At 42.9% G+C, this 12725-nt stretch overlaps 1 protein-coding gene across 5 annotated transcripts in view; it reads right to left on the bottom strand.

Annotated features, from left to right (window-relative positions):
• The window catches only part of CNNM2 (cyclin and CBS domain divalent metal cation transport mediator 2), a 141118-nt gene that overhangs the window by 17741 nt on the left and 110652 nt on the right, over nucleotides 1-12725 (bottom strand). For all 5 annotated transcript variants that reach the window (XM_021699562.2, XM_021699565.2, XM_021699564.2 and 2 more), the window contains exons 2-4: nucleotides 6659-6802; nucleotides 3319-3456; nucleotides 1141-1310 (exon numbers count right to left, since the gene is read on the bottom strand). In XM_021699562.2, coding sequence (XP_021555237.1) covers nucleotides 1141-1310; nucleotides 3319-3456; nucleotides 6659-6802 — 452 coding nt within the window. The remainder of the gene's footprint in view (nucleotides 1-1140; nucleotides 1311-3318; nucleotides 3457-6658; nucleotides 6803-12725) is intronic.

Genomic DNA, 12725 nt, shown 5'->3' with positions numbered 1-12725 from the left:
GTTTCCATGAAAGAATGTATGAAAGTGGTATGTGGCTAGTTACCGCACAGATTTTTCTAGTTTCTTCTGCCTCCAGACATCACAACAGCACCCAAACAGGGACATGAGCACAACACTGTGCAGAGTTTCCCTCATCCAGACATCTGATAAGAGTTGCTTTCAAATAAAAAGAACCTCCTTAATTATCCTTTTGATAATTGGGACCTTGCTGGACTCATGTAAATTGCAGGACCTACCGAGTACTCATTATACTTTTCTAATGATCCCTCCCATTCATACCTAGGAAATCACCAAAAAGTAGGAGAATGCTTAAGGGGCTAGGATTCTTGTACTGGGTAAACTCAGACTTCCTGTAAAATTCTTCAGTAAGGAGGTACAAGCAGTCAGTAAAACCAGCACTTCATTCATTGTACTGTTCATCTTGGTCTCCATGTCAAGGACAGTGTTCTATCAAATGAAACTGTGATATAATAAGGGCCTCCTATCAACTCCAGCACGAAAGCCCCTCAAGGAGGGTCCAGAATGGATGGACCTTCTCACCTCATACAGTGGATTATGTTATTAGTGAGAAGGAACGAAGTTTCCATTGCCAGGAGAGGCTGTGATGATTACATTAGTTCCTCTGTAGAACAGTCTGGTTAGTAACCAGGAATAAAAATAATAAATGTATTAATTTGATGTTGTTAAGGGAAGAGATAGTAAGTTACCTCTAGGAAGTTGTAGACGACCAAGTCCTAACGAAGAGTGGAAAAAAGAGAAGACGATAAAAAGAGGACCCCAGGAACTCACGACACTTAAATTTCAAATGCCCAACCAAGATTTGGACGTGTACAGGTAATTCTCCAAACTCTTCCAAAAATATGAACTGAATTCACCATTCTTCAAATGAATGCCACCATGCCTCAGCAATCAGTAAGTGCCCTTCAGTATTGGAAACTGAAGTAACTAATGACATTGCTTTATACTGAAATTATTTTAGAGAGAGGAAAACAGGGGGATGAAATCCTCCCGTGTATCAGGCAACCCCGGAAGTTAAGTATGTGAACCTTGACACACCCATTCACCTACAGAAAAGTCGCCTCAGAACTGGAATGATGGGTACTCAGTGAGGTCAAACAACTATTGAATAATTCTTCTGACCTGCAAAATGAGAACGAAGTAGTCTACAGGTTTGTTTCGCTGGTAGAGGTAGTATTCTGGGGCTTTCTTGTTCTTCTCATCATACTTCAGTTCCTGGATGACATTGGGGTGCTTTAGCAGCCTTAGAAGGATCTTCTCTGACATCTGGGATGGGCTAAATGCTTCTACTTCTATAGATATAAACACAACTTGATATTACACTTCAAATGGATGGAAAAAAATTATACTAGTGATTAAGGAGTTTAGAATATAAGAATACTCGGAATAAAAGCAACACAGTATGGAGTAACGACACTTCCATTTGGTGATCCACTGGGGGCAGATTACCTGGGAGAAATTAGAAAATGCCGAAGTCTCGTATTTGTTTAAATGCTTCCTTTTCAACCTGTCATTGGTTTCAGTTCTTATAAAATTACTCTAATTTTCTGATACAAATCACAGTCAACCAGAAGGAGGCTCCTGACTGCCAGGACACCCTTCGACAGGCCACAATAGTCTGACTGTTCCACAACAGCCGAAGGAAGAAGCAAAGGTCAGGAAGCATCTAGGTGTGGGTTAGTACCAGGTGCCCAGACGAAGTGCTCATTCTCCCACTCCACTACCTGAGAGAGTCTGGGAACAAAGGAAGGCGGAGATTCAGAAGGGAAGCAAGGCACGTGCACACAGCGACATGCACTCCAACTTGCTAACTAAAAAAATTTAAAAATGCGTATCTGTATTGACAAAGGAATCCATTTTATTTCCAATAACAAAACTCAGAATTACTGGCTTAGGGTCGCTCCTACTGAAAGTGGACTTCACGGTACCTCAGAGGTAGAGTCGGAGAACACTTAATGTTAAAATATGGCTCTGAAATGATGAACAGTATTACCAGATTCAGAAAAATAAGTTAAAGATACTGTTTATATGTTTAAAAAATTGTTTTCATGAGGTGAACCATAAGTTCTATACTAGCTTCTGTATTAGCCTTGATAATAACAAAATAAAGTAGTACATTGTAGAAGTTTTGGAAAACACGGAAGAAGATAAAGAGGAAAAGAAAGTTACCTATGAACCCACCAATCCGTCCCTCTGAGCGGCTGGTGAGCATGTGTGCCTGTGTGGACGTGTGTGTGTGTGTGTGTGTGTGTGTGGATGTGTGCGCGCGCGCGCACGAAAACAGTGGTCTTAAACAGCTTTGTGTTTTTTTCTCACCTCACATTAAATTATGAGTATCTTCCCATGTCAAAAGTATTATATTGTGAGCATTTCTAGGTCTTAAAGAGCACATAATATTCCATCGCATGGCTACTGTTAGCCTTCTTTTCGAAATATTTTAAGTATGCTGCATGCAGCTGAAGGGCCCTGGATGCCCATCGTGGACACAGACGTCTTCTACAGGCCACTGGGTACTTTCCGATTTTCTCAGGTTTCCCCTGGCCAACAGAGCTCACCCTTCACCTAGAGAGCCACTTGGGGATGTGAGAAGGGTTAGTCAGTCTCTTAAGTCCATTCAACCTTGACCTTTCTGGAGCAGTCAGTGCCGGCTGGATTGGTGGTTTTAATTAATGTGAACGCTTGCCTCCTGGAATGGGCCCAAGTTAATCGGACTTGAAGAGGCCATCGAGAAATCCATGTCAAAGCGCTTAGAATTTCTGATTTCATCGACATCATCAAAGATAGATTTAATTCTGAAAAAATCTATTTTTCTTCTTTGCAAATCAAAGCACCCAGGTTACCACTGATGTCCAACTGTTCTTCCAAGGCAAGCTGGAGAGAGAATTACTCAACTGACCGACACACAGCCAGGGGGTGTCTGATCTGCACTGCCAGCCCACGCCACCAGCGGGCTCTCCCCCGGACTGAGCTGGAAGCAGATGACCTGGCCTACGGTTCACATGCAGTGTGGCACTAACATTCATCCTTACCTTTCAGACCAATTTTAAGTTACTGGTCCACCCCTGGTAAATGTCTCAGAGGGTTCATGCCGACACTGAACACAGGAGAGGAGAGAATTTAAAAAGAAAAAAACAAAACAAAACAAACAAAACAAAAAAAAAACAGAAAACAAAACACAAAAGTGGCATTACTTATCACCCCATTTCCCGGTCTCCACCCCCAGCCCACCCCAGGCAGTGGTGGGTGAGAAACACGGTCCAGGGTTCGTAGAGATCTCAAACTGCGATAAGCGGCACTTGCCTGTTGCTAGGAAACGGTGCATGGCCAGGAGAAGCTGGGGTGATATTTTCACCTTCATCTCGCTGTCTGTCTGTTTAAAGGCAGAAAAGTCTTGCTTTCTTTCCCGATGGGCCACTTTCTTTTTCGTTCTGTTATCAGCTGACAGAAGAACAAGGAAAGATAAAAGGAAATGCACTTGATTAGATCAGGGCTCTTTCTGAATGAAAGGGACGAAATCCGCTGCAAAGGCTAGACTACCTCCAGACCGCGGGCACTCTGCGCACCAACGCCCCCCGGACAGGGGAGGAGAGAGAATCCTCGTCAAATCACTGCAGCACAGTCATGACCCAATTCAAAGTCAGGCAACCAGTATCAACGATAAACATGCTCCACGAAGGTCTTTAGAGCCCTTGTAAGTACACGACTGGGCAGCGGGGACGAAACCCTCACACAAGCCGTGTAACCCCAGAGCAACGGGACGCAGCTTGGAGCGCACACCGTCTCCTGCTACCCGATGTCACCATGCTGCGGGGAAGAGTGATCGCTGGGTGACAGAGGACACAGGGAAGTGTGCCCTGCCTTTCAGAGGCTCCTAGCCTCTGCCGAAACAGGGAAAACAAACACTCGCACAAAACCTCTTCAGAAACAAGAAAGAATGCTTTCATAGAACATTTTAACAATATCTGTTAGCTTCGTTTCTAGCCCAGACCCTGAGATCCTCAAGGTCAAGCAAATATGAAGAAGGTCATCCAGAGGAGAGGTCGGCATACTTCCTTTGTCAAGGGCTAGGTAGTAGTTCAGGCTCTGGAGGCCATAGAGTGTCTGTTGTAACTGCTCAACCCTGCTGTTGAGCAAAAGCAACCATATGTAAATGAATCAACATGGCTGTATGCCAATAAAACTTTATTATGGACATGGAATTTGAATTTCATATTATTTTCACATGTCACTAAGTAATTATTCTTTTCATGTTTTTCAACAATTACCAAATGTAAAAGCAAACAAAAATTCTCAGCTGGTGGGCTATCCAAACACTGGTGGCAGCTATGGGCTCTAGTTTGCAAACCCCTGATCTAGAAGGTGTCTAACACAAAACCTTTTTTCCAGTATTTTTCTCGACAAAGAGATGATCAAGAAAAAACTTGGTTAAAGACAAGACCTCAATCGCTCACTCCTTTCCCGAGAATCATGAGTCCGTGCATTATTACCATTTCATGCCTACGGCCAAACAGACTAATTACCAGGCTTGTCCTGGGGAGAGGGAGAGGGCAATTGTAACTTATCATTTTCTTCTGTCTCAAATTCTTTTCAGAATCAGACAGCATTGGGGCACCTGGGTGGCTCAGTCGGTTAGGCGACTGCCTTCGGCTCAGGTCATGATCCTGGAGTCCCGGGATCGAGTCCCGCATCGGGCTCCCTGCTTGGCAGGGAGTCTGCTTCATCCTCTGACCCTATCCCCTCTCATGTGTTCTCTCTCTCTCAAATAAATAAATAAAAATTAAAAAAAAAAAAAAAAGAATCAGACAGCATAAATGAACACCGAATTTCAAAATAATTTTCTAATGGCAAATGTAGTCATCAGCCCTGATCACCTGTCGACCTCAAGAATATACCTAAAATCTTGCGTTCAGCATTCCACCCAGTAAGGCATGATAGGCAACAGTTCTGTGTGCAATTAGTCTAATCGAGGCTTAAAATTTAGACATTAACTGAAAAGCAAACATAAGATCTCCTAAATGTCTTAATGATCCTTCTTATGATGAGTACTACCCCTGAGGAAACAAAAAAATATAAAAAGACATACTTGGTATTAAAGTCACTGTAAGGAAGGATGAAAAGAATGTCAACACACAAATAACAATATTCTTTATTATGTGACCTCTGACTACTCTCCAAGTTTCAAGAGGATAGAACACAATAGGAACTGATGATTTTAAAGAACGCACTAATATATGTGAGGATAAAGTAAGGTACATTTTTAGAAGCAAGTCACTACCTAAATATCAAGTTTATCCTTCTAAGGGTACATGGAAGACTCTCATTTTTAAAATGAGGAACATTCCCATCTAGCGGACTGAATAAAAATCACTCTATTTGAAGCAAGGCAGGCCTTGTCCCAGGCGCCCCAGGCCATTTGAACAATCCATTTCCCTTCTAAGTCATGTCTTAAAAGCCAAACAGAATAAACAGAGCCCAGGTACTCTTCTCTGTCCCACCTCTGAGAGTCCCAAACATCTTCAGGCAAAAATGCACCTTTCCCATTATTAATCTCTTGAAAGGGTCCTGCTTTACTAAGAATGAGGCTGAAGAAAAAGGTTTAAACTCCACAGTCCAACAATCCAGTTGTGGACGTCAATGAGACAGGATTCAGGTTCAATACTCAGCGCAGGATCAAGTTTACCCCGCGCACAAACACCAATGAAGCCTCCCCTCCCTCCGCCCCAAGCCAAGTGACTCCTACCCACTTCACCCCTTTCCCCTGCCCCCAAAAGAAAACAGAATAGCAGAGAAAGGGTAAAACACATTCTTATTGTGTACCCTACCCTGTCCTGCTTCCTATCCCTCCCCCTCCCCGCCACACAGCAGACCTACACTCACAGTTTGCCCCACAGCAAACCTACACTCACAAACCTCACCCCTACCCTGGACCGTGGGTTCTGGAACAAGGACATTTAAACAGCTGCAATCCATCAATCTAACAAATCCTCCTCACAAGTACTTGAATTAGGGCCTTATGTAGAAAAAGAAATTTATCTGAATACGATTGCCTTAGTTGTGGAAAATAAAAATGTAGTAAAGAACGATTCTTTTTCCACACGTAGAATTAACGTAAAAACCACGAAGGGAGTTTTCTGTTCAGGGCAAGTAATGCCCTGATCCATGGTTAGAAGAAGCTGGCTTTTAAAAAAGCAAAAACAGGGCGCCTGGGTGGCTCAGTTGGTTAAGCGACTGCCTTCGGCTCAGGTCATGATCCTGGAGTCCCGGGATCGAGTCCCGCATCGGGCTCCCTGCTCGGCAGGGAGTCTGCTTCTCCCTCTGACCCTCCTCCCTCTCATGCTCTCTGTCTCTCATTCTGTCTCAAATAAATAAATAAAATCTTTAAAAAAAATAAATTAATTAAATAAATAAAAAATAAAAAAGCAAAAACAAAAACAGAACACTGCCACTCGACATCACAGGACCTGCTCTTCTTCCCCCCTCTGATGAAGGGTCTGGAACACACGGCTAAGTGGTCCACAGCCCACGCACACAGCAGGTAATTAGAGACAGAGGCAAGTAAGCCCTGGAGACGTGAGAGGACTCACGAGCGAGATGACAGAAAACAGCCAAGGTTCTGAAAAATCACACTCAGAATACTCACTGTATAAATCTGTTTCATCTAGAATCTCGGATTTGATGATTTCCTCAATCACGTCTTCTAATGTGACGATTCCCAGAACTTCATAAAATGGGTCCCCTTCTCCCTCATTGTTCACTCGCTGCACGATAGCCAGGTGAGATTTACCTTTAAAGAAAACAAATCAAAGTTTAGGAAGGAATTTTCTGAATTTCCTGAAGGAAGTCTTATACAGGATTACGATAAAAATAGCAGCGAACACAGATACCAGATGATCCAAGTCTGCATTTCGGCGTTTAAACATGGTGCGAAATAACCACAGGCAATGGAAAAGTTTCCTGAGCCATCGAAAGCAAGATGATTGAGCCAGAAGAGCCTCAGCTTCTACACACGTTGGCCTGCACACATGACCATCTGCTTCCTCATGGGTTTGGTCTTCAATCATGTCAGCCCTTCCTTTGTGACCTTATAGCAACTGCTACTTTACTTCAGGAGAACAGTTCTCCAAGTGTGGTCCGTGGACCCTTAGGGATGCCCAAGACCCTCTCAGGAGGGCAGCGGGGTCAGAGTATTTCCAGTGGAACACTAAGATGTTCCCAGCCTCTTGCACGGTGCTGGTATTTGAGCCGATCAGGCAAAGGTGCCCGAGCACAAAGCGAGGCAGTGGGAGCAGACCGTATTCTCCGCCACCACACATGCACAGGAAAGGGGGGGAAAGACCATTTCTCTTCAGAATGCCCCTGGGGAAGATGTAAAAATTAATTTCATTAAATCCTGACCTTGAGTACTTGGCCTTTAATACTCTATGTGGCAAAAGGAGACCCACCCTAAAACATGTCTGTCGCATGCCGAGGTACAATAGTTGTCTTGAGGACATGCACTTGCACAACTGTTTGAACTGCAGGTTGCACTAGCCACGTTTCTCACTGGATGTCATTTTTACCTGAAGGATAGGTACCAAACTGATAGTATTTAGACTTGGATATCTGGCAAATATTTCCTTGAAAATGGACAAAATGAGCCTGCAACCTTAAGGAAAACAACAGCAGTATTTGCTAATGATAAAATTTAAGGTTTCACGGGAAAATCGGAATTTGGGGAAACTTGTATCCACCACAGGCCTGAGAACTTCTTGACAAAGAGTTTTCTGATGAGAGAACAAGTGTGAATTTTATACTGAATAATGAAATGGGTCAACATTTCAACGATCTACGTAACTCAGTGAACCAGTATTTTCCAAATGACCATGGTAATGATGAGGTTACCAAATCATGCACAGGTAAACAATCTATTCAGAGTACAAGACGTAACAGATTCTTTTTTCCTCTCATACCCTATTTTTATATTTTTTAAAAGAAGTTTTTATTTAAATTCCAGTTAGTTAACATACCGTGTAATATTAGTGTCAGGTGTACAATTTAGTGATTCAACAACTCCATACAACACCGGGTGCACATCACAAGTGCTCTCCTTAATCCCCGTCACCTATTTCCCCCATCTTCCTGCCCACCTCCCCTCTGGTCACCATCAGTTTGTTCTCTATAGTTAGAGTCTGTTGCTTGGTTATAACGATGGATTTCTTGAACTTTTTATTTTGGAATAATTTTAGATTTACAAAAAAGCTGTAAAGACAGTACAGAATTCCTGTGGAGCCTTTCCTCAGTTGCCCCCATTGTTAACATCATGCATTACCACACCATACTTGTAAAACTAAGAAACTGACAATTGATACAGTAAATTCCAGACTTATTTGGGATTTCACCAGTTTTTTCTATTAATGCCCTCTTTCTGTTCCAGTATCCAATCCAGAGTACCACACTGCATTGAGGTGTCATGTCTCCTCTGGGTTCTGACAGTCTCTTAGTCTTTGCTTGTTTTTTTATGACCTTGACAATCAAGGAGTACTGGTCAGGAATCCTGTAGAATGTCCTTTGATTTGGGTTTGTCTGATGTTTTCTCGTGATTAGACTGGGGTTCTGGGTTTTCTAGTTACATCATATCAGGGCTTACACGACAGCCATGTGACATTCTCGAGTTTCTCCACTGTCAAGTTACTCATTTTTCTTCTTTCCCTCATTCTATCCTTTGGAAGCAGGTCATGAAGACCAGCCCACACTCAAGGAGGGGTGAGGGGTAAAAATGAAGCTCTTCTTCCCGGACTGGGGGAGTACCTACATATATTATGCAGAATTTTCCTGTAAGGAAGATTGCAGACCAAAGGATTTCAATTTAACAGTGCACCCAAAGTCCACTGGTAGTTTCAGATTCTACACAGCAACTAACCTTTAAAAAACTACCACTTGTGGAGTTTTGGTATAGTATCAAAGGAGGATATTCCCAATTGCCCAAGGCGGCTGTTAAAATATCCCTCCTCTTTCCAAATACGTACCTATGGGAACCCAGATTTTCTTCATCTATCTCAACTAAAACATATACTGCACAGACCGAATGCAGAAGATGATAGGAGAATCCAACTAGGTAATAAAGATGCAAAAAGGTAACACAATTGACTTATTTTTGTTTTGGAAAAGTGGTTTTTAATAAAAATATTATTTAACGTTAATGTAGTGGACCTCTTATTATCCTTCAAAAATGAATTAAGAGGCCCAGGTGTTTTATATTACTCCATTTTAATTTCAAATACAGTAAATATCAAGAGATAGAACCCACATAAACAGAAGTTCAAGGGTCCTCGGCAATTTTTAAGAGCTTAAAGAGATCCAAAGACAAAGTTTAAGAACAGCGGCTACAGAAGACAGCCAGAAGGGCAAGGGAAGAGCAGGTGCCCCGAAGCTGAACAGTCCTGGATTGGAACCCAAGCACGGCCGCTTCCTCGCAATTACTAGCTGTGTGATCACGAGCAAATGACAGAACTTTCCTGAGCCCCGGTCTCCTAAAACCAGGCTGATGATAACTGCTGCCACATACAATTGCTGTGAATATCAGAGACAGTGTCGGGGATCCGGCAAGGACAGTGGCTGGGAGCCCCTGAGCAATCAATAAATGGTTAACTCTTCCTCTCTTTTTAACATTCTTCCTCAGTTCTAAGACACCATCAACTTACTACCAGCTTATTTGGAGACAAGAAAACCCACTATATTAAAAGCACACCATGATTAAAAGATGCATTTCCCTTTCAGAAAAATCTTTTAAGATAATAATGCGTCTCTCAAATACCAATATTGGTTTTCCTAATCCAAGGCATGTGAGGCATCTGAAACAGGTCCTTGAGTTAAGCCAAGAAGACATGATCTGAAAATTTCATGCTCTATTAACATGTATATTACTTTTTTTAATGATAGGGTGGGGATTCTTTGGTGGGGGGGGGCAGTCCTTTAAATAAAGTTTACTTAAATCTTCAAATTGGGTGAGTTCACCCAGACACAACCAGCTAGACAAACTAAAAATATTCTCTGGGGGCCAGGTCTGATCAAGTTCCCAGCACTTACTCAGAAACTGGCTTTGGTTTTGTAGGTTTGTTGGCCCTTTTCTGCTCCGCCTCAGACCCCTTTACAGGCATCAAGGAAGCCTAGAAGCTTAGATTGTTAGACAATTAGGCATCCTAACAATTTTCATCCTTAGCGTGCTCATGCTCAAAGAATGAAAATATTTTGAGCAAATGAGACAAGGAGGGAAACTTATCAGCAATAGATATAAACACTCATCAGGTCACGTCACTGCTACCCTGGTCCATTCAGGCCGGTCACTTTCTCACATCTGCTTTCCCAAGGACCCAAACATAAGCAGTTAAAAATTCTTGGTGAATGCTGTCTGTCGAAAGTTAAATTCTTTTGCTATTCCCAGCTTGTGATCATTTAAAAGGAATTTTCCAAAGCAAGGTCTAATATTAGACTCAAAATGAAGTTTCCATTCCACTGAGGCGCTATTCTCACCAAAGTAACTACCGCATAATCAGATTGTCTTGGAGCAATTCGTTTAAATGCAGATGGACATACTTGAAATACCAGCTCGATAGCACCAGCAGATCTGACTGGAAAGGGCCATACTCGAGGAGAAACTATTCATGTGAGTTAGGTTTCTTAGACTGAAAATTACTGTTTTCTTCCAAGCTCACTTGTAGGCTTTCATCCCCCCCACTTCCAGTGTTGAAACTTCTGCATCTGCCCCAGAGCCACATTCTTTTAGCTTTGCAATTCCTAGTGACAAGTCCTGTTTTCTGAACCTTCTTCCAGGTAAGCAGTACAAAAGAGAAAAAAAAAAAGACACCCCTCCTGTCGGATCACCCTTCGAGGGGAGAGCAGGACGGTGCCTGTATCCCCCACTTTAACCATTTGCCGCAATGACTATGGTCTTCAGGCTCAGCCATGGAGCGATCCAAAGGAAAAGGTAAACTTGTCAATAGAGAAATTCTAAAAAACGGAGTTCAAATAACATCCTTTTTAACCTGAGTGTGGGAAGAATTAAGTCAGGATTAAAAGCAGAAAAGCAACTTTGGGGAAACTAATGAGAGACTAAGTGAAAAACTAGAAAAGATTATGAACTAGGATACTTAGCTTCCAAAGAGATGAAAATATAGCAATCAGCAAAATATGTAATTACAGGCATTAATATAAACACTAGAACTTTTTATTATCAATAGATTATTAAACAAACTTGATAAACTGTGTATGGAACAAAGCATACATGGTGTCACGATTAGGACTTGCAGAGAACCCTTTCTGGCGAGCGGGAAGAGGTTTTGTGGTACTCCAGGCACTTCGAACTGTCGTGAAATTGAAACCCCTAGCCTCTCCTCCTCCTGGTCTGGTTCTAGAAATGGAGGAAAAACAGGTCACTAAGTCAGGCTTAAGAGAACCTAAGCAGGACTGTATTCTGACTATAGGGTTCTAGGAGACATCCCAACTCAAATCCAGAATCGCGAGCAAGTTATTAGGAGGTAGTAACCTAGATTGTTCATCTTTCTTTAACTGCTGTGGTTCAAGGCAGGGCACTTGCACAGATGACTTTGGAAGCACCTGTCTCCATGATGAGATGGGCTAAGTAACCATCTGTACACAGTAAAACGAGCTTCACATTTCTGCCTCCTCCTGTTTCTCCCACCTCCCAGCTGATCATTTGCATATTCCCTCTGGATTGCTAATCCAGCCCAGCATGGTGGCAGGTTGGCACCCCCGCATCTTTTAACCTTGCCACAATCCTGGGCTCAAATTTCAAAAGACAGGTACCGGGCAGGACAGTGATGAGGCTGACCAAGGGCACCTGATGAAAAACAGGAACTCCTCTGCTCTCCTGCAAGTTGGATGTCAGCAAGGGGAAATGCAGCAGCAGACAGACTAGCTGTCTAGATGTAGCGAAAGAAGAAAGCCAAGAGAGTTGATGAAGTAGACTGGAATCAGGAACAGCCTGACACCGCTGTGCTAATAGACAGTGACAGCGAACCGTCCAACAGACCCATTAAAGTAAGCACGAGGCAAACAGAGTCCGTGGGGCCCGAAAAGGCCACTTAAACAGCAGGAAGAACACAAGCAGGAAGATTCAATGAGGAGAAAGTCAGGCCAAACACTGTACAATCATCGTTACTGCTACGTTGCTCAACTCCAGGGGCACGGCTAGCAGAGAGCATGTGGCCTATTGTTCCCCTGAAGCGAAGCGATGCTGTAGCCCCTCGCTAACCAAAGGTGGGGCCCAGCAAGCATGGGATAGGCCTTCATTTTTAAAGGATTCTCAGTGTAGCAAACAGAGCAGTTGTAACAAGTCATTCAGCAGGAATCAAAGTTCCTAAGAGTGAGTTCTCTGCAACTAGCACAAAATGGGATGGAGGAGGTCTGAATGGCCATACTGAAGTTCTCCCCAAGGACATCAGTTTTTGGATTAGTGGCCAAGAAGTCAATCCATACACTTTAAGTATAACCAGGATGAGCCCTGTTTTACGAAAAATGAACAAATGGATCAAGTCAGATAAGTCTATGACCATAATCTGTAATCCATAAAACACAGTGCTGTGTAAGTGTCTAGTGGGGGAGAGAGACACTAAGAGGAAGAGACAACAAAAAAGCATGTCCGGTTGGGTACAATGAACCGTGGAGAACAAAGAGGGGCAGAATGATTTAGTACAGGATAGGCAGGGAAG

This window comes from Neomonachus schauinslandi, chromosome 6 (assembly GCF_002201575.2).
Source record: "Neomonachus schauinslandi chromosome 6, ASM220157v2, whole genome shotgun sequence".
Classification (NCBI taxonomy): Eukaryota; Metazoa; Chordata; class Mammalia; order Carnivora; family Phocidae; genus Neomonachus; species Neomonachus schauinslandi.
This window is presented reverse-complemented; position numbering and strand designations above follow the sequence as displayed.